Raw genomic sequence first — 23,100 nt, forward strand, 5'->3', positions numbered from 1 at the left:
AGCCAACTTCAGCTGCCCAAAGCAACTCCTGACACCTACAGCCTCCCAGTGCATGCACCACATAACTGGCCCCTCTGAAGCACTAACTGTAATGAACTTTAAAAAAATTATTAAAAAAAAAACCACACAGAAGTTGTTTTGAAGTTAAAAAAACTACAATCTGAAGACAAGCATCACAGGTGTATTTCTTTGATAGTGTTCTGAATTTCAACCATTTCTGTTCTTACTTTTTGAAGAGAAGGGGAAGAAGGAAGGATGGCATTCAAGCCAGCAAGAGGATCACTGCCTTTCCCCTGACTAAGTGATAATTGACTCATTATTCACAGTCACAGTTCTCAGCCTGCCAAGATCCTGTTGCAGAACACTGGCCTTCACAATATGTGATAAAAATCAAAAATAAGGGATACAAACACAACAAAATGTAGCAGAGGAAGAAAGTTGAAATTATATAAAGATTCACATATTTATTCTGCAGACAGATTCTGTCTCACTTTTTAGTAATTTCACTGTCAGTATCTTAAAAATGAAATAACAAACCAACTTAGATCTCTAGAAAAGTACATCTCAGTCTCTCAAGAGCTGTATCCATCATAATTGTGTGTCACTATGAGTATGGTGCAGACTTCAGAAACATGTTTCAATCAAAAAGGATATCCAACTTGATAAATTTTTTTCTCTCTTGCTATCTATCCTCTATATTGCCTACAATTCTCTTTGTCTTCCAATTTGGACAGGAATTTTTTGAGAATGTCTAGTGATTACCCACATATTTCAAAGAATAATGGAGTCACTTATCACAAAACCAGAGAAGAGAGCTACCTGTATTATCAGGAAAAACTTACTGTCAGTGAAATCTCTCAGATGACATAGTAGCCCCAGAAGAATGATAAAATTCTCATGGTCTGAAGCATTTCAAAGCCAGACCAGGCAGAACAATCAATAACACACCACAGAATACACTGGACAAAACAATTCAAACTAACAGGTACTTCCCACTTTTTTCAATTGGATTAATTAATTTCAAAAACAAAAACTTGTTGAGATTTAAAAACAGGCCCCTTCAGCTATAAAACAGCAACAACAACAAAAAATACTCATACAGCAAAGCTACTATTTTAGTTCCAATTTACTTTTTTGTCCTCAAATCCTGGACTGAGGGCCAGCAGAAGGCCTATGAATTCCTTAAATCTCTTCTAAGTTATGCTTTGATGGAAAACCTGGAATTCAAATATTACAGTGACTTTCTGCAGGACTCCTGAACAAAAAAAACCAAAAAAAACAATTTTACTCAGAGTACTATAATAACTGTCTTGAGCAGAGATAAGAAATACAAGTGTCATGTTCATTCACTTTCTCCATTCTTCAAACACACCATCAGCAAACATTTTAAAACAAGAAAAAAAGGCTGTCACCGAAATGTTTCCACAAAACACCATTTTGACATGTTCACAAAGTGGTAACACACTCTAGAACTACCTGTATTTAACTATTTGTAACTATGTAAACCATTGTGCAGCACTGCATTCGTTTACCCTAAATTACAAGCTGTAAGAGGAAAATAAGAAATTTCAAGGCTAAAAATCCAGTTTGCTGAGAAGATAACTTTAGAACCTTATCTTAACTTTTGTTAACTCAATCAAAGCAGCTCCCACATTTTCTGCAGTAACCCTATAACACAGTAACCATACCAAAATCTGTAGCCTTCTTGTGTTTGTATATTGTCCTGCTAGGAACAGAACATAGTGTTTTAAAGTTACTTAGCCTAAAAAAGCCATTCTGATTTATGTTAACCAGATACCTTTCAGTTTCCATGTATTTTTATGTATAAATTGCTGTATATCAATGCACTTTGACTGACTTTTCAACAGAAGAATTATCCCATATTGTATGTAGCTGGAGGATTTCAGTACTTGAGTCCAACATGCCTGTCTAAAATTAAGAGCAATTCAGGTGCAATTCAGGCACCTAAACATCATCATGTAGTGTTCCTTTATGAGCCTAAGGGCTTAGCCTCCTGATGCCACCCAAAAAGGCAGTGGATGTTTTACAGATATTGTGCCACATCTGCCCACACTCAGCATCTGCAGTGTCTATCCCATTACTATCTGAGCTCATGTAAGGTCCATTCCAATCTCACTCTATCAAAATCTGCACTAATTTCAATGGCAGTGATCTCACAGTAGTACTGAGCAAGCAAAACTCCTTTACAGCAAAGACCCTGCCTAAAACATTTACCTCAGTGTGCAAATTAATATTTGTAACACAAAAATTCAGCTGGTGCAGCCTTTTCCCCTAACGTCTTTGATCTTATCCTGATTAAATGACAAACCGTCAGCATAAAGTATTGTCTAGACTTTTTTTCTTCCTCCTTCAGAAAAGGTCAGGTTTTACTATAATCAGTAATATGGGCTTTATTTTTTAATTGCAATTTACCCATTTCTTAAGGAAATTCCACTGTATTATTTCCTCAGCTAGGATAATACCTATTCCATGGACTGGGACAAGTAATTTCAGTGGGACTAACTCTAACCTAAAAGGGTAAACTCTTCAGTCCTGATAGTTACTTTTGACTGCCATTTTTAGATACTTATTGTAATATGTTGAAAAGTAAGTAACGAAAGGACTTTTTTACGTGTTCCTTCAGGGGAAAGAAGAATGACTGCTACTATCAAGTATATTTTCAGCTGCTCTCACAGACCTGCTCTAGCTTAATGTACAGCAATACTTCTCTAAAACCAACTGAGCTCCTAATTTTCAAAAATTTAGCTGTTCTTTTATTGTATCAGTATCTCTCCCTTTATACTTAATGGAACATATGTGTTCTGCTTTTATGTAGTGTTTATCTGTATCAATATATATGTCTCTGTTGTGCTTTTGATAGTCTCAGTGTTAGAAAAAGGGCAGTATTTCCTGTTTATTCCTCATTCACCCCATCTGATCATTTAAAAATTCATATGATTCTTTCACAGCTCAGCAGTGATACCTTCTCCATTTGAATACTAATGCTGTCAGTTAAATAACAAGGCAAATGTGCCCTACACCATTTCAGTAGCTTGTACAAGCAAAATCCTATTTGTTTCAAGAGATGTACAAGAACTCCCGACTTCTTTCTGAGTTTGGGTTATACTAAGCCATACTTTGAACCTTTGAAGTTTATTTCTTAAATACTTGGGCTTTTTGGGTTTTTTTTTGTTTTTTTTTTACAGTCAAAGAAACTGCAAATTTGTTTAAAGATCTCCTCAGCACAAGGAAACTACATTAAATACATATGTTGGGAGTGCTTTAAAAGAACAGTGATGTACTTTTAAAGAATGTACTTTTAAAAGAATGTGATGTACTAATAAATCAGGGCAGGATCAATCTTGAAGTCTTTCAGTGTGCTTGCATCCTAGAACAATTCAGCACTAATAGGCGAATAGGTAAGTGCTGAAAGAAACAAGCAAATTGTATATAATTAAAAGCATCTGACATTTTCACACAAAGTATTCATTTCTTAACAAATAATATAAAAAAAGATGACAGCAGGTGGGAACAAAATAAAATGTCAGAAGGCCCAAGAGTTTTGAAAATGCTGGAATTTGGATATTATTATCACAACAATAAGGCATCCCTAAAAGGCCTGACTTATTTCTTTAAGGGAAAAGCCTACTTTCTTGAAATTAGGCACTTCTATTTAATTTTATACTGAACACTGAAAAGTACCCAATTCTACAAAGAGTTCAGCACTAAATTGGAAGTGAGGTCACTCGAATTCTGATTGTCCTGTTGAGTCACTCATACACAGCTCTGATCTCTGACATTATTTGCTTTGTGTCATTTCCACATGTTTCCACATAGGCTTCCTCAGCTCACTGCAATACATGAAACTAAGCCAACAGCTGCATTTACTGCACTTTGATGCCTTTCTAGAGAAGGTGATGAGGTACAGCAGAATTCACTCTGTGTTACTGCTTTTCATATTATCAGAATTCAATCACTGCCAATATGCCACTACAGGACAGAACCTCTACCAAAGTATCAACAGCAAAATTACTAAATATTTCCCTTTCTGTGTTCTAAAAAATCTCAGTTATGCAAGAGAATGAAAATATTTATTTTTTTTTAAATCTGAAATACTCTTCAGAAATTCTTTAGTAATAAAGGCACCACAGAAAACAAAGAATTGCTATTAGGGCAGCACTACTGTTCAAGAGCTGTTCAGGAGTCTGAGTGCCCCTGTACTTATCTGGTGCTGCCACTGAGTTACTGTGCAAATGCACAAGTCACCTCCCTTCTTTCAGCCTATTTTTTTCTGTCCATACAATTGAGATGAAGTATCTTTCAGAGCAAATACCAGGACAACAAATATTCATAAAACAGATCAGTTATTATTATTTCAAAAATAATCTATTACATTTGCATTTCTATGTCTAGTATTTTTTCTACATTTAGAGGCTCTGTATTGTATTTGGTTTTATACTATATTGAATAAAGGCTGCACAGAGATAGCTACTGAATTTATGATCAATAGAAAACTGCAAATTTTGTCTCCCAGCCAATTCTATCAAATGATCCAGCACAACACATCACTAAAAAGCTCTGAATTGACACTGTTTCCCTATTTCATGCCCTGTTTAAGTTCCCTGGGGATGACAGATTAATTTAATTTGTTTTACTGAACTGTCTAGTTGCTTTTATTGGCAAATCTACTCATAGGTTGAAATTTCTCTTGGGATTAGCATTGTCCTACTGGTCCATTTTTAAAATAAAAGTGCATTCACTGTCACTTCTCATATAGTTCTCCGCTATGCTTTCTGCTGTGAAGACTGACATTTGTAAAGTGCCCCCACTGACACTTACATGGGAAGTTTAAAGCTGTTGTTTTTCCTAAATGTGGTTAATGTAAAAAGGAAGCAGACAGCCACAGTCAAATGGACTGTGAATTGAATATCTTGCCCAGCTTTCACAGGGGAATTAAATTAATCTGAGCACAACACAGAATATGGCCCTGGCATGCCACCTGTAAGCACAGAAGTGATCAGTAACTTCCAAACTTCCTCCACTTGACAGTTTGTTCAGCACAGAAGCATCAAAACAACAGCACCAGGGCTAAGAAGCTTCAATCCAAGCAGTGGCTTGCTTAGATGGGTCTAATCAAGTTCCCTGGACTTCAACACACAGGCAGTGGGAAGTGTATGAAATACAGCAAAATTATCAGCAGGAATGAAATTAATTTAATCCTAGTGGTCAAATGCCCAGAACCATGGAAAAAATGCAAATCATAACTTGGATTTGGGTAAGAATTTTGTTCATGGCAGCATTTTCCAAACCAGCTGGATGACCCCTAATCCTGTGTTTTTAGAAGAGAGGAGTTAATTTAAAATCTATATGAAAATTTTGAAGCTTGGACCATTTGGGGGTTTTTTTCTGTATTTTTTGTACAAGGTCAAATGAGATATTTTATGCTCCAGTGAATTTCCCATTCTTCCTCAGAGTTTTAAAATATGAGCAGATGCTGCCTTCTGATTGTGAGCATCAAAGCTTTGCACCAGATTTCAAACACTCTCCCTAAGATTTGAAAGAGGCTTTTCTCCTCTGTGGCAATTTTTTCAAAAGTGGAGTTGGATGGATTTCCATGAGACTTTGCCCAAAGTTTTTCTAGAACGTGTGTAGCTTTGAACACACCACTCATTGACCACATCTGCAGAAATCTGTATCATCCACTCCTTTGTAAATTCAGCTCTTCTGAGGCTCCTGCAACTGCAAAGCTTTACAGTGAGTATGAAAGATTTCATCTTCCTGGACTCGTGCTCTAATTTACTAAATTACATTCCCATGGGTTCACCAGCACTTTTGCCCATATATTCATCTTGTTAATATTATCCCTGTGACAAAAAACACACTTTGGATGCTCTAAATAGGAAAAATAAAGTGACTTAACTAGAATCTTGACCTAGCCCTCAAATGCCCATCCATTACAGAACCAATAAAAAAGGTTTTAAAAAAAATCTACTTATGGAGGAAGTACTCCTATCATTTTAAAATTTTATTTATTTAAGCTATATAGGTCATGTTCTGTTGGAGCAGTATGTTTTATAGGCTGAGGTCAGGGTTTCAAAAATATATTTACATATGTTTATCCATTTTCCATCAGATTTGTAGATGTGGATAAATAGTCTTACTGTAGGATTTACTTGTCAATTAGTCTATAAACTTTCATTTTCTCACTGCACCAAACACATTTTAAAAAACAGAGCCACTGGGATTTTTAGGAATACTAAAATCTGGAAGATTAAATTTCCATATCAAACATGTAGTTTTATGGTCCAGCTAAGTTATAACATACCTCTGTGCTAGTTAAACCAAACACACATCATGAAACCAATTACACAGAATTTAGAAAGACTCCAGATCTTGTTCTATGTGAACTAAGAGAGTATCTTTCCAAATAGCAGAAGGAAGAAGAGAAGTAATCAAAGGTAGTATCTTACATTCAGATACAATAAAAAGACAACATTCTAAAAATGTGATTTTCTTGATTAGGATATAAGCAATTCTCAAAAAGCCAAATTGAAGTCAGGAATGTAAAAGTTCATTAATCCTGTTTCCCACATTTATAAGAATGAAACTATACTCAAAGCAGAAGGTCCTAATGTGTTCACAGGGAGTCACTCCAAGCTATTTATAGCCTCAAAAGTTCTTTTTAGCTAGGCTAGAACAGCCAAGGATGTTTGGGTCCTTCTACTCAAGGTATATTCTTTACAGCTTCACTGTGTGTAAACTTAACATATGAATGAAAATCTAAAAATCACTAGGGCATCAGATTCTTATGAGATGCTTTCAAGAATAACATAGAAACTTCAGCTGAAAATATCCTTGCAATGCCAGCCGCATACCTAGGATAAATTCATGCACAAGTGAAAATCACCTTCTGTAAATATGTTACTCTGTGAAATCAATGGGATCCAATTAGTTTTGTGTGTTTTCTGTTTCCAACGTTATGACAGACAAAAATCTATCAGATGACAATGTATGTTTTATGCTTTAAGTAGAATTTTTGCAGGTCACTAGTTTATAATGCAAACCAGCACGTTGGGTACTTTTAAAGGAAAATGAAAGTGGGAGGAAAACAAGTTGAGCTGTTCAGTTCATACCATCGTAAGAACCTGCATTTCTAAGCATTTGATTCAGGTAAAGCTCTACCTTTTATATGATTTTAGTGGCAAATGCCTACAGTGACAGTGCAAGTGACTGAAATACACGCTGAGGCTTTTTGCAAGTAGCATCATGATATGCAGCATGCTTCTATGATAGGAGCTATCCCCAGCGTATCAATCATACATAAGAAGACCAGAACTGGATTTTCAATCCTCTTATCTCATCCCCCAGTGTCTCCTTTCTCTTCTATATTTTATAGGTAGGAGAGACAGAAAGTTGCCACAAGATTATTCCTGTGGTAGCTTCAGCTCCCCCACTGGTTTCCTGCTCAATGCTTGTGACTGGCACTTAGTTCTGCCTGAAGGATAAGGACAGGACAGACTTCTGAGTACCAATCAATGGGGCATGCCACATGCTGTAATTGAAAAATACAGTGCTTCTGCAATAGTATGAGGACATCACTTCAAGTGCAAAGCAGTGGTAAAGAGAACTGTGAGTAACATGTAGCTTGCACTTATTTTTATGGCACCTGTCTGAACATGGTTAAAAAATGTGAACCTGAGCTACAGAATTGGAATTCTGTATCTCAGCAATGCTCAGACCAAGGTTAAGCTCCACTTTTTATTTCACCTGCAGAGCATGAGATCTTTTCAGCCTAATCATGAATCTGATGTCCTCTGCTGCACCTTCATGCAAGTTACCTGTTAGCTTGGCACAGGATGGGCCGGGTTGGAAGGTCACCTGGTAGGTCAGTAGGTCCAACCAGGTGACCAGTAGGTCACCTGGTCCAACCTCCCTTCCAAAGCAGTGTCATCCCAGAGCACCTTGCACAGGATTGTATCCAGAGAGATCTTGAGAATGTCCACTGAGGGAGACTCCACACCCTCTCTGGGCATCTCTTCCAGTGCTCAGTCACCTGCAAAGCAAAAATGTTCTTCCACATGTTCAGGTGGAACTTCTGTGCATCAGTTTCTGCCCATTGCCTCTTTTCCAATTGCTTGGCGCCACTGAGAAAGGCCTGGCTCCATCCTCCGACACCCTCCTGTCACACACCTACAGACATCGATAAGGTCCCCTCTCATTCATCTCTTCTCGAGGCTGAACAGGCCAGACTGCCTCAGCCTTTCCTCCTAACTGAGATGCTCCAGCTCCTCAATAATCTCTGTAGCTCTCTGCTGGACCCCCTTGAGGAGCTCCAAATCTCTTGTCCTGAGGAGCCCAGAACTGGACACAGAATTCCAGATGTGCCTCACCAGAGCTGAGCAGAGGGGCAGGATCGTTTCCCTCGGCCTGCTGGCAATGCTGCTCCAAATGCACCCCAGGATCCCATTGGCCTTCTTGGCCACTGCTGCTCATGGACAGCTTGTGTTCCACCAGGACCCCCAGGTCCTTCTCCACAGAGCTGCTTTCCAAGAGCTCAGCCCCCAGCCTGTGCTGCTGCAGGGGGTTGTTCCTCCCCAGGAGCAGGACCTGCACCTGCCTTTGTTCAATTTCAGAAGGTCCCTCTCTGCCCTTCTCTCCAGCCTGTCCAGGCCCTTCTGAAGGGTTGCACAGCTCTCTGGGGTATGGGCCACTGCTCCTGGCTTTGTGTCTGCAGGAATTTGCTGAGGAGGCCTCTGCCCCTTCCTCCAAGTCATTGATGAATTAGGTAAACCAGACTGTGCCCAGCATTGAACCCTGGGGGACACCACCAGTGACAGGGCCCCAACCAGACCCTGTGAGCTGATCATGACCCTCAGGGATTTGCCACTCAGCCAGTGCTCAACCCACCTCACTGTCCATTAATCCAGCTCACATTCCTGAGTTTGCCTACAAGGATGTTGTGAGAGACAGTGTTGAAAGCCTTGCTGAAATCAATTTAGACAATATCCACATCCCTCCAGGTAACTGTTCCATCACAGAATGCAATCACTTTTTAGCCGGCGCACGCACAGGCACAGCACAGTCATCTAGTGTCAGTAAAGCTCTAAAAGTACCCAAATTGCACACTCCTAATCTCAGGCCATCTCACACTATTAAGTACTTTCCTTAGGCTCTTCTTTTATGGAGACTTCTCAAGCAAAACAATGCAAGATGTACTTAGGAAACATCTATCCTTCCAGACAGTGCATGTTCCCCTCTCCTCCCCAAAGCAAGCATAAATGGCTAACCACCTGTAGAGACACAGCAGCCTGAGAAACAATCTGTAGAAAGTTGTTCTTAGGGTTCCCACTGCTGAGAGGAAAAACAAAAGCATCACAAGGATTTGCCTAAAGTCACAAATCAGGTGAGTAAATAGAACTGCTTGTCGTTTTTATCTTTCCTTCTGTCTGTGGTATCTAACAGATTTGGGAAATTACATACCTTTCAAAAGATATGTGAATGTATTTAGAAACTCCTCATATGACTGCTCATGGCTATTAATAAATTGATCAAGGATGCTGCTCTTTAACAGTTGTTCTCCCATGATCATCCACACCTTGAGAGTCCAGTAGGTATATCTGGTTTTGTAGGCTGCTCCTGCAATAGAAAGACAAGAGCTATATATACCTGGAGGCAGACAACAAATCAACAGAAAAGTCCCTAGTACACATAGATGGGCACTAGAAAATATACTTTTTTCTTCTCTCCTTGTGTAGTTCTATCTTGTCAGTGGAACTTTACTCAAAATTTCTCCCAAAATTCCATGGACATAGAAATTTATACTTAAAATTATACTTAAAAGGAGAAAATGTGATCATGTATGCTTGAAATTTATGACCTTGTGTAACATGGGCCACAGAAGAGCCAGCTCTTCTTGGTTGTTCACTCCCTTAAGTTGTTCAGTCTTTCAAACGCTGCCTTCTTTGCAGAAACAGTGACACAAACAGCATGTTGTATTTAACAACCAGGACACAGCTGTACATTTGAATTTTGGACTGAGCCCATCACCTTCAGGTGCACTGCTCACTGTACCATCAAAGCCACAAACTCAGATTTTGGACCACACGTTAAATGACAATTGCACACATCTGTGTGTGTGTGTGTATGCTGAGGCAGGACACAGGACAGGGACAGCATGCTGGAGCCAGACAGCCATGCAGGAACGTGAGGATCACTCTTGAGAAGGGAACAAATGCTGAGAGCTGAAGGAAGGGAGCTCCACTCTCCAGTCACACAGCAACAGCTTTGCAGCCCACTTTCATCACTTTACCAGACTCTGCGGGTCCTGAACAGCTCTTCGTAAAGCATGCTGAAGTTAACCTTGCTCCTAACTCAAAAAATCTGCGTAAATGCATTTTAACAGCTGCATGACGCTAAACACTCACCATATCACTCATTTTTCATACACATAGGTCCACACTAATAGAACCAGTTTGCACACATAAACCTGATCAAGGAACGCATTATACATAAAATGCTTGATTTACATGTGCTCCTCTGTCTCCTCTCCTGATTTACCACCACACTAAGAGGTGGATTTTGGGAAAGAAAGCTTAATTCTTTAGTAAAACTTCAATAATACTAAGGAAAGGCTGCCTACCTGATATTGAAGTTAAATAAGATTGAAAAATAATTGTTTGGAGACCAGAAAGAAAATAAAGCATGACTTCTATCATAAAGCTCTAATTTTGTTGCATTGCCTGCTTCCAAGGAAGACTAATGTTCTGAAGATATCAAAATACATGCACACCCACACGACCTAAAGTTTAAGTTTTCTAATGTTTTACAAAATCCAACCATTATTAATCTCTCTGTGGACTGACAAAGCAGAATATAACTCAGCAGACTCTCAAAGTTGTTTATGTCTATTACAGGGCTTTGAGAGGCAAGCAGTGCCTTCTATTCCTCATTATGGTTATTAAAATCATTACCTGAAATAGTGCTGTGATTTGTAAGGCTATTGTAAAAGAAAAAATGTATATATCTAATCAATAAAAAGTTAATAACTTTGTTCTTCTTTTAAGTCTGGTGTCTAGGATCTCCAGCTCCCTTACAAACACTAACAAAATAAACTTAAAAACATTCCCATAAGGAAGAGAAAACAAATACTATTCTCAATAACAGATTAAAAAACGAGTCACCAGGAATATAAATGATTTAAAAACAAGTTGGTGGAGGGCTGACAGCCAAGCTTACATTAATTCACTCTCAAATGCTCCAGGAAACTAGAAAATTAATATGCATTTTGGGGGCATAATCATATCCTTAACCACCTGCATGGCAGCTTTCTCTGTGAAAGCCATGCTCTGCAGCCACCAGATCATCAGCCTGAGATTCAGCACCCAGACCAGGTGGTACCAAAAATCATGTATTTCAATTCTTACTCTGCTGTGCAGCTTCTACTTCCTACAGAACGTGGGAAACTTCACTTCAGATATTCCCTTGCACAGCTGTTATTGAGGTCTACAGAATCATCTCCTCACAGAGAGCAAAAACCAGCCAGGTCCTAATGAAAGCCTGGGTTCTGTCAGAAAAAAACAGCCACTTTCCCAGACAACAGAGGAGAGACTGGCAGCCAGAACTACCTGTTCCCTGCTTGCAATCATTTTCCAGAACTGCTGGTGCTGTAGCATGGCCCTAAATAACAGCAAGTGCAGATGATGGTATGAGGGGAATATCTACTATCCCTGAAACCGAACATGTACTTGGGATGGATGGTACAAGAAGAGTGTTCAAAAATTTATCTCAACCCATCAAGGCTTTGGTATTTTTTTCATTTTCATTCCACTTTGTTTTCTGCTGCTTCCCACCTGCTTTATTCCAGAGTCTCTCTTAAATGATCACCACACTGTGTCAGCCACAGAAAACTTTTGTGAGGTGAACAGCTGAAACCAGGCTGACCAGAAGGCTCTCACCTTTGCTAAGGAGCCAACCAGTAGTTTCTACAAAATTAAAAGGCTTCAGCAAACACCCAATTCACAGCCTCAAGGCAATGACTCCTTTAAACTATCCTGAAAAAATGAAAAGATACATAGTAATGGATTGGAATCCTCCACAATTTAAAAAGTTGATACAATGACACTTCAAGGAATGAAATTACTGCATTGTTCTGGTAAAGAATAGATACTACTAAAATCAAAAACTTATCTTCTTTTTTCCCCAAAGGAATCAAACTAACTTGGAAGTGTCAAGGAAAGTAAAGCAAGGGTATCTGATCCTTTCCTTGTGCTGGCTTTGGACACTTTTAGAATCAAATATCAGTAAGTGATGCATTCAAGCAGCAACTATGCTTTCTTCTTTTTGCATTTCACTCCTGCTCATCCATCCAAATTACTTTAATGAGGTTTCTTGAGGCGATCACTCATTAAGCCTTGCTGATCATTAGCAGATTGTGCAAAATCAATTTTATTTCTCAAAACACAGTCTTCTTCCAAGCAGTTTAAGACAAATCAGAAATCTCTGCATTGAATCAAAGAGGCAGGTCAAGTGAGTATTAGCATGATTTCAATTATACCGTGATTAATTCTATTAACACAAAATGTGCTGGAATATAAACTTCCTGGTTTATGTTGCATTTTTAAGTGTTTTATGTTTGTTTAAAATACAATAGAGGCAATAAAAGAAAAATCGAGATTATGAATTTTTTAAGGAAAGAGCAGTAAAGCTAATTGTCTCTACAAACATAATAAAATCTTATGAAATGTAATTTTTCAGGGAAAAAGAACCAACTTCACTAGCACTTCTGGCATAGGTTCAAGTCAGATTTTCACAATATGGATTTGCCCTCCTAGAAGTCATTCTCAATTTCAAAAAAAGGCTGATTAATAAATGGGTTTTTTTAATAGTTCACCCATAGATTCAGAAAAAACATCCACTAAGTACATCTGTTATCAGGATTTTATAATTATGTCTACAAAAATCAGATTGAATATAAATACACTATTTTTAAATCTTATACTCTTTTGCCACTGGAAAATGACGTATCTTTTTTCCCTACAGAGCTATCACAGTAACTGCACTTTTAACAAAATTGTTGCAGCAATGAAGAATGAGGTGGCAGCATTGCAAAAAGAATGAGATTTCAGCAGACAAGTGCACTCAGAATCAATTTAAGTCTATCTAAGTTCTGGCTGCTCCCAAAAAGGCCACCACCACCTCCATTTCCTCTTCGCCTCCTGGTCTACCACTCCAGTCCATCTCTTGGGCAGACAAAACAAACCTCCAATCCAAAATAAACCACCAATCCAAAACCTGGGAGTAAACAGAGCAAATGCATATAATACTCTGTTTCAAAGATAAATTCTCTGCTCTGCCTTTCAGCTGTACGATCACAATTGCCTATACGAGGGGACAGCGAGAGCAAGGGAAGGATGCAGGACTGCCCCTTTGGCAGCCTGTCATAGCTGGTGATGCAACCCAGAAAGCACAGCCTCCTCAGGAACACCCTCACAAATGGCCCAGAAAGCTGTGTCCCCTCCATGCTGCAAAAGCAGCTGCCAGCAGGGCGCTCCTACACCCACCGCGCCGAGCTGGAGCCTGCAGTGCACATCATCAGCCCCCACGGTGCAAAGAGGCAGGCAAAGCTGGAACTCAAGCCTGTCCTTAACAAATGCTTGCTGTTAGCTATGTACCGTGCTTGCTGCCTTAACAAACATCCCAGGATGGTGCTTTAAAAGTAGGCCAGGTGAAAGGTGTGATTCTGGGAATTCCTGCTTGAGAAAGACATAAAACATTTTGAGTCAAGCAGTTACCCATTTTCCTGCAGGCAGAAAACTGCCTCCTTCTTGTCTAGACATCTGCAAACCTACATTTGCAGAAGAAAGCCCTCCCTACTCTACTGTCCTGCCCTACTTTTCTCCCTCCTCCTCCCCGCTACCACCACCTGTGGGGAGGCAGAGCTCCAGGAGCAAACACAGAGGCACCAAGTTCTGGCCACAAGCAGGTGCAGGTCAACCCAGCTGGAGGAAAAAACTGAAAGTTACGAAGGACAAAAACTTTGAGATGAAGTTCCTTCCAACACCTCTCAATTCAATGTGATCTACACAGCTAATCCTGTTAAAATCAACTGGATGTTTGCCATTGCCTTCAGCAGGAGGCCTTAAGGGCACACACTTAATGCATCAGCAATTTGTGGGGATGGGAGCTGCATCTGCTTGCCTGAGTGCATTACTGAGCCTGAGAGCTGACCTCTAGATGGACAAAAACATGTGCCTCTCGTGCCCAGCTCATATGAGCTTTTAAAGGATATATCCATGGGCTTTAATTGCAAGCAAGCATATTGATCCTTTTGGATTTCAGTGCGATTATGCCAGTGCCATACCTGAGCAGAATTTTTTTAATGAATTTCCAATGGCTTCAAGAGTACTGCTCCCTTTAAAGATAACCTGGAAGCCCATGGCAAGGGTAACACTTCAACCAGACTGCAGCAGCCACTGCCCCCTGGAATGTGATTGCTGAGGATCTGACAGTCAAAGCACAGCTGGGTTCAATCACATATTTTAGATAAGCCCTCCAAATAAAGCCCTCTCCCTCACAAGTTAAATACTGTTTACTGTCAGTTTTAGATGAGACAGAAAATTGAAGACTGTAGGATGCTGGACTCCCTGTGCCCTTTTTTTTTACAGGTTTCAGCCTGTGGGTCCTGGCTAAGTATCCAGCACATTTGCATTCTGGCTGGCAAACCCTACACAAATGAGTAAGGCAGCTTTCCCTTTCCCTGCTGAGCTGGAGTGCATTACTGCAACCCACAGGAAGCCAGCTACATTTCAGCTCAGAGATGACTGTGTTTTACTGGCAGAAAATATGCTGAAAAGCCTGGAAATATCTCAATGCAATTTGGAATGATTTGGGATGAAGAAGACACAAACAAGATATTATTTTAAGAAATTAATTGTAGAAGAAGAAAATCAAGTGAAATAAAGCATTTCCACAACAGTGAGCAATCTGCTGAAAATATAATAGCTCTGTCTACGTTATTAAAATAGAAATTGTGAAGGAAAAGTCTATTTATTCCTTTTCACATGGGTTCTCTGCCAGTTAAATTCAGAATGGAAGTCTTCTTGCTACGACCAGGACAGTTTTCAACATAATTTGCCTACCATGTAGATACATTAATCTGAAGCTATTTGCTGCAGCTTCTCCAAAGCACTTTGTCACCGACAGTCAGAGACCAGCTTGGACAGTCCATGTCCTCATCCAAAAATGACATGCTGTTGTTACCAAAAAATTTTAATTTCTCCATCTTCTCAACCACAGTAACTGGAAAAAGAATTTCTAAAGATAAGGCGTGTCAACTGGTAGAAAAAGTATAAAATTAATGTAAAATATTAAAGTGACACAACTGGGGACTAGATTTTTCACTTAAGTATTTGTTGGGTTTTGGGTTTTGTTTTTTTTTTTTTTGCTGATAGGTCTTTGACCACAGACCCAAAGAAGGGTCAAAATACATCAAACACTTAGATAACAAGCTGTTGAGTATTATCTAGGCCCTACTGAAAATACAAACAAATGTGATCGGAAAGCCCTCAACTTTGGGGAAAGTTCTTCAGCATTCAACTCTGCACTACAGTTTCCTTTTATCTTTGTTTCAGAAGAAAAGGCCCATATGGATGCTACAGGGCACAGTGCCTTAGCACTGCCTTAGCACTCCTATTTCAGATGAAAAACATTACCACATCCTATCTGCATTACAGTTATTCAGTGTCTCAAGACAATTTTCACAAACATTTGGTGTGTTTGCTTTGCTCTACTAATCAAATTCCATTTCAAGTTCCTTCTATTTCTATTCTCACAGCAGTTTCAAATGGGAGTTGAGATATTTCTAAAATACTGTGCAGCAGATGTTGTAACTCAGGAGTGGGTGAAGTAGGGCCAGGAAAACAAAAGCAGGGAGCTATGAAGAGTAAATTGTTTTTCAGGTTTTTCTGTTTATTTGTTGTGCTGTGTTATGCAAGTGGCATATCCTCTGTGCCCCAGCACTGCTAGCTGTTGAAAGGATATGTTCCCAATGGACTTCCCAGCCTCTCATTATTTATTTGGTGTTGGAGAAAAGCACTGTGAAACTGATGAAAATGCCACAGAAGGGTGCAAAGTTTTATTAGTCTTTCAAGGTCTGATCAGAAGGCCACCGAAGGAGAAAAAAAGACATTTCTAATTACTCTAGTGGACTTTGAGCTGGACTTTTTAGTCAGCCTTCCCTCAGTGAACTGCATGCATTTGTCATTTCCTTTGCTCTGTTTCAATGTCATTGCCTGCTTGCAGCAGAGCACTCCTGGGGAAAGTAGTATGCCAACCAGCAAGAACTGTTTTCTTTTACTACCTATTGAAATTATTTTTTAACTCAACATTTATTTAAAATTACATTTTAAAATAGCACTGAAAAATTCTGAAGATGATCACAAGGTTGACAGGTGTAACAGAATAAAAAAACTCAACCCTAAACAAGCGTATGCTGCAGATATTTACAACCTAAGAGGCACCTGCTGTCACTCTGAGCTTCTTCCACAGCAAAGAGTTAAAGCTTCTGGAGACTGGTGGGTTTCTTGTTGTGCCATCTGAAGACAGGAGAGGAAAGGAAACAACACAGTCACAGCCAGTTAGCCACAGTAGATCGAGTTCTCAGAGCACATCTGCAAATTAAGCAGATAGAATCCCCTCCATCAGGCTGTCTCTCCATGCCACGAGCCCCCTGGGCTAGCACAGAAGATTCCTCACACTGCTCACATTTGAATCCCAATTACACAGAAAGATTACGGAGGACGCAAAAAACTGCTATCAGCCAGGTACGTCTGAATTACCGCTTTGCTCAAAGCAAACTTGGTTGATACACTTAGAAAATGTTTTGAGAAATACTATATAAAAATTTTCCTTCCTTAAGCTTCTTTATGGAGGACTTCCAACTTCTGTGTGTGTCTGGATATGATTTTGATTGTGGACAATTTGGAAACAGCACTTGTTTTTCAGGGGTACGCTTTTCCATTTTGGAAATGAAAAAACAGATCTATCAAAGGGAAAAAACCACAACACTGCAAAATCAATTTAATTCTATACTAGGTACCTGTGTTCTCATCAAAATAACTGCAAACTAATTAATGGTCAGCAATGGGTGTTTACCAGCTAAGACTCCATTATATCCTGCATTTCATTCTCTCACTGTCCAATCAGTACATCTCAAACATCTTATTTTTGTATAAATGAAAAAAGGTTCTTTGTGTTTGCTACAGTTCATAAGATCAACTCATTAGTCATTCATTATTTTGCAGCATTCAAATTACTGTGAAATTACTATAAATAATACTTTCAATGCTGAAAAATATGAGATGTCACACTAAACAGCAGCACTGATTAGTCATTGTTCTCCTGATTAGAATGTTTTTGTTGCCTAACTAACAGGTAACAGGCAAAGCCCATAGGTGAACAAACCATTTCTGGGTAGGGTCAAAGAGGACAGTAACTAATAAACACAGTCTGTGAGTGACTCAGTGCCTAAACACTGTTATCTAGAGACATTTCATAAACCCTAGATTTACTAGGATCTAGGACACAGAACAATGGCAGACTTGCTTCCATAGGAGAAGCATGAAGACAAGGAAGACTATCCAAAGGTATATGAAATGTCAGCTGCTGTTTAGGTCACTCATGCTACCCCTTGCCTCTAAAAGATGTTCTTCCTGTACTTCTCTGTGACTACCTAATAGGGTTTATGAAATGGTACATCACCCAAAATTGTAACTATGTCCATCTATTTCCATAGTAAGCACATTTCAAACTACATTAGCTACTGTTTTTAAAAAACACCTTCTGTCTTCATCTCATTCTTCTATAAATGTATTTCCCAATGCATCCATCAACATCTGAATTCCTTACGATCTCTTCTTGCCATATAAACAACTCTTATTGGAAAAGTCTGCTCAAAATACTGTTTGATTTTAAAATAAACAGGGAGAATATTAGTTTTTCTCTTTCTGTTCACTTAGTTTCTAGCTTGGGTGTCTACTGCTTCCCAAACAGGGGGCTTATAAAAGTAATGCTGAGATTCTCATTTATTTGTATAATCCTTACAGCTTAACCTTCTATAAAAACACCAAATATGACGAAGTGTGACTCAAGTCATCGTAACTGGCAATTGTTTATTAACTCCCACTCCTTTCTTATTTGTCTTTACTCATTGTAGGGTCTCTCTCTCAGTACCCTGTGTTGTACCACAACAAAGGCATTTGTCTGTTTATCTCTGCACCAGCTGTAATGCTAATCCAACTTCAGTTTTGAGCATAAAGCCACAAAAAAAGCACTTTAAACTCTTTGTTTATAAGGTTAGATCTTTTGGGTTCCCCAAAGCTGTTCAGGGTTAGATGAGCCATGGCCCAAAGGAATCAGTGGTATTGGAAGGTTAGAGTTGGAGGTCAGCATAGCCAGAGAGCAACCACACTGTATTGACACACTGTAATTAGCAGGAAAATACATGGAAAGCCAAAGCAATTCCAGGCAGTGTCTAAGAGCTACTTCTGTCCAAAAATCTCAGATAAACCTTCCTTCCATTACATACTGAACTGTTTGCTCATGTAAAGTTCAAGAAATATGAGAGAAAAGGAAATGTGTTTGTGTTCTTAACCAGTATGTTCTGTATGTCTATCAATCAAATAATTTTCACTGATCTTTTCTCCACTCTGTATCTGCAGACTCTTTAGACAGAGAACTCTTCAGAAGTGAGTACTGCTCAATATCTGGGAAATAGTTTGTGACATTGTGGACACTAACAATTGCCCTATATGGAGATTCTTAAAAGTATATGTAAAAATTTAATATGTGTACCAATATGTCAATTAAATTGTTGGCCACTTTTGATACTCTCGTTAGACTTCAAATATAAACCAGCAGTCAAATGTAGAACAGGAGAGGTAGAAAATAAAGAAGTCTAATTTTCTCATATAGAACAGAAATTTTCTTATGGCATCTTCGGTATGGAAGACATTTTACTTTTCTAAAGATCCTGTAAAACCAAAGAAGCTAAGTAACCAGGCAGCATGGAAGAAGAGACAAATGACATCTAATCAAGTAAACCTAGCTTAGTGCAAGCTCCTCTGATGATGCCATTTTTGAATGCTTGTAAGAAACAAGCAGCAGATTCCTGTTTAGCATATCACCTGAAGGTAAATAAATTCATAAGTCTTTCTTTATGCATAATAAGGACACAACCTGCTGTGTATACCCACATGCTCAGAAAAGGGTTCACTAATTTAATTAACTTATAACCGAACCTCACCCACAGTGCAGTACTTCTGAAAAGAAATCTAAATGTAGAAAAATCTAGCACCTTCAGGGCAGAGGCATTAGGCTATGCAGTGAACAGAACTCAACCACAATCTCTGGATGATTCCACAAGGTAAGACAGCCATTCCATTGATTGTTTTTCAAACAGACACAGGAATGGCTGTGCCTACCCTGTCTGTGTGCTCTGGCCTGAAAACACCTCACCTTTGAAAAACATTCCATGGCAGGTCCCTATTTTAGCACAGCAGTTCCCATACCAGGGAATGAAGGCAGGCAGTGCAGCAATATGGTACAACATGGCAATTGATGTAGTGTCATCAGTTCCTGTGTTTTTACAGCAATTCTTCTTCTACACAACGTTGTCCAGATCCCCCCAGGTTTTGATGTCATGTAACTAGAAGATATCAATCCTTCCTTAAAAAAGAAAGCCTATGTGTCCTGTTTTTGTTGTCACAGAAAAATGAAAAGCAGCAAGGAAAATACAAATCCTTAAACTTTAAAAAAAAAAAGAGGAATTACATTTTTAAATGTAAGATTTAGTGGGGTTTTTTTTCTAATATTTTGCTCACATCTGTAAATTCTGGGGATTTGGCAAAGGCTGGGACAGAGAACTTGAATATAAACTTGAATACTAAAGAGCAGCAGTCTGCTGCCACCAAAGGCACTGCCAATGAATCAGCCAGTTATTTCCCTCCCTGGTGTCTGTGCTCTCCAAAGCTCTTTCACAGTCAATATCCAGGCTGATTACATAAACTCCTTTCAGTCTTCAAACAAACAGGTTTATGAGAGCAAGAGACACGCCTTGAAGCCCACTCATGAAAGCCTGAGCACAGGCAGAGGATTCGCGCCCCACGAAGCCCCAAGCGGGCCCCGCAAGCCCGAGACCCCGACCGGGCTGCTGAGCACAAGCTGAGATTCACCTCGGCCCTGCCGCCCCAGCCAGCCCTGCACGGCTGCACACACAGCGGGCACCTCCCCTTATAAATGCAATCAACAAATCCTGACGTTTCCCTCGTAAACAAAACATGCAGTCTCAAGTCTCCGTGCACGCCGCTCCTCCAGCCCGCTGGCTGCGGGGCCTGGGGCAGGCTCCCGGCCCGGAGCCTCCTGCCGCCCCGGGCGAGCCCGAGCCCCGCCGGACGAGGCTCCCGCACTCGGGGGCCCGGGGCTGCGGCAGCTGGGAGGCTCCAGCCCGGCATCCCCGGCCGCCTCGGGGCGACAGACGGCCAGGAAATCGCGGCTTGCGACATCTCCGGCGCCGCTCCCTCCGCCCCGGGCGTGCCCGGGCCGAGCCCCGCCGGCAGCACACCGGCCCGGCCCCGCGGCCGCACTCACCGCCCCCGCTCGCTGAGCCCGCCGGTCCCGATTCCCCACGGCCGCGACAAGGAAGCGGCGGCCGGGCCGGGCCGGGCCGGGCACCCGGCGGGAACTACCGGCCCGGGCACCCGGCGGGAACTACCGGCCCCAGCAGCCCGCGGGCCCGCGTTCCCCTGGGAGCGGCCGTGCCCGCCCCGGGAAGCCGCCCCAGTGCAGCGCCGTGTGCAGGCTCCGTGTGCCGACGGCCCGTGTTGAGCACAAAATCCCCAAAATTCCGCGGAAATGGTGCACGCCTCGTGCTTGACTCATGTTTTGAGACGCAGAAAAGTGTGTCTGTGTGCGTTTCAGAAGGGAACTGCAGCGCGACTTCCATAGGATTTATTCAAGCTGTGTTAAATAATTGTGATAGGATCTAATCACAGTAATTGTGATAGGATCTAATTGATCTGTTTTGTTTATTTTATTTTCTCAGCCACAGTATGGCCCAGTCAACAGACAGAATGTCCCTGCAGATGGTATCCACCGTCAGTAACTCATCCTTGCTTCAGCCGGGCTTCTCTCTCCTGAATTTTGAGGGGCATGTTTTCTTTTTTGGTCAGAAAGGATGGCCAAAGAGATCCTGCCCCACTGGTGTTTTCCTTCTCGATATAAAGCAGAATGAGCTCAAAATGAAACCTGTCTTCTTCTCCAAAGACTCATGTTACCTTCCCCCTCTCCGCTACCCTGCTCTTTGCTTGCTCAGAAGCGATGCAAGGGCTGATGAGTGCCAGTACATCATCCATGGTGGTAAAACACCTAACAATGATCTTTCTGATAAGATTTACTTTATAAGTTTGGTTAGCAAAACTAGCAAGAAAATGACATTCCAATGCATTGAGAAGGACCTGGGTGGAGATGTGCCTGAAGCTAGATATGGGCATACAATTAACGTAGTTCACAGCCGGGGGAAGAGCATGAGTGTTCTCTTTGGAGGGAGGTCATATACTCCTCTTGCACAGCGAACCACTGAAACATGGAACAGTGTAGTCGACTGTTTGCCATCTGTGTTTCTCATTGATTTTGAGTTTGGATGCTGTACATCATACATGCTTCCAGAGCTTCAAGATGGACTTTCTTTCCACGTTTCAATTGCCAAAGATGATACAATCTACATCTTGGGAGGCCACTCACTTCAAAATAACACCAGGCCCCCCAACTTGTACAAGCTAAAAATTGATCTGCCCCTGGGCAGCCCGGCTGTGACCTGCACCATCCTGCCAGGGGGGATATCGGTGTCAAGTGCTATAGTGACCCAGATCAGTGACACTGAATTTGTCCTTGTTGGTGGCTACCTCTCAGACAACCAGAAACGGCTGGCATGTAACACCGTAGTTCTAGAGGATAATAAGATAGAGATTGTTGAAAGTGTGGGCCCAGAGTGGACACCAGATATTAAACACTGCAGAATGTGGTTTGGCTGTGATATGGGTGAAGGGTCTGTTCTGCTGGGCATTCCAGGGGCCAACAAACAAATAATCCCAGATGCAAACTACTTCTACATTTTGAGATGCAAAGGAGCAGAAGAGGACAAGGAAGAAGAAGTGATGACACAAACTTGCAGTCAGACATCAAGTGAAGACCCTGGAGACTCCACTCCATTTGAAGATTCGGAGGAGTTCTGTTTTAGTGCTGAAGCCAATAGCTTTGATGCTGACGATGCTGATACTTACAATGAAGATGATGAAGAAGATGAGTCAGAAACAGGCTACTGGATCACCTGCTGTGCCAGTTGCAATATTGACATCAACACCTGGGTCCCTTTCTATTCAACAGAGCTCAACAAGCCTGCAATGATCCTGTGCTCCAGTGGGGCTGGCCACTGGGTCCACGCACAGTGTATGGATCTCTCAGAGACTATGCTTCTACGTCTCTCAGAAGCAAATGTCAAGTATTTCTGCAACGAGCACATTGACCTTAATAAAGGGCTACAAACTCCCCAAAAGGTGGCGTGCCTGAAAAAGCCACCCATGAAACCATTGCGCAAAAAGAAACCCATGAAGTTATCGACATCAGCGAAAAAGTCCTTCCTTCGGAGACTCTTTGAATAGATTTACACTGCTGATTTGTATTCACCAGGGAGGAAATGAAATCACAGGCAAAGGCAACAATGGTTGAAGCAATGTGGGTTATTGGAGCTTGAAGAGATCTTATTTCAGTTATCTCAATGTTTTTGTTACATTTCAAAGCACATGAAATTTTTTCTGTCTCTTATGTGTATTTTTGTAAAACCCAGACAAGGGACCCCCATCTTGGAGAGCACTGTGCAGACACACAGCCAGACACTGGTAAACTGTGTGCTGAATTTTGTGCTATAACTGAATTTTATGCTATAACTTACTCCCCAGTAAGTTTAATGGAATTGCTGGTAGGGTAGGACATTGTCCCATGTAGTCAGTGCTGTTACCATCTGTCCCTTAAGAACATTATATTGCCCAT

At 40.8% G+C, this 23,100-nt stretch overlaps 2 protein-coding genes across 3 annotated transcripts in view; one reads left to right on the plus strand and one right to left on the minus strand.

Moving 5' to 3' along the window:
• IFTAP (intraflagellar transport associated protein) overlaps positions 1–20,784 on the minus strand; it is a 39,217-nt gene extending 18,433 nt beyond the window's left edge. The window contains exons 1-3 of one of the 2 annotated variants that reach the window (XM_058027265.1): positions 20,644–20,784; positions 16,518–16,667; positions 9,481–9,636 (exon numbers count right to left, since the gene is read on the minus strand). In XM_058027265.1, the coding sequence (XP_057883248.1) occupies positions 9,481–9,589 (109 nt within the window). In that variant the 5' untranslated portion in view covers positions 9,590–9,636; positions 16,518–16,667; positions 20,644–20,784. Of the gene's footprint in view, positions 1–9,480; positions 9,637–16,517; positions 16,668–19,512; positions 19,775–20,643 lie in introns of those variants that run through there. The other variant, XM_058027264.1, reaches the window with a different exon arrangement.
• A 320-nt stretch (positions 20,785–21,104) lies between these two features.
• On the plus strand, positions 21,105–22,712 carry RAG2 (recombination activating 2). Its single transcript, XM_058027053.1, has one exon. It carries the CDS (start codon positions 21,105–21,107, stop codon positions 22,710–22,712), a length of 1,608 nt encoding a protein of 535 aa, XP_057883036.1.
• Positions 22,713–23,100: the final 388 nt, after the last annotated feature.

This window comes from Melospiza georgiana, chromosome 6 (assembly GCF_028018845.1).
Source record: "Melospiza georgiana isolate bMelGeo1 chromosome 6, bMelGeo1.pri, whole genome shotgun sequence".
NCBI lineage: Eukaryota > Metazoa > Chordata > Aves > Passeriformes > Passerellidae > Melospiza > Melospiza georgiana.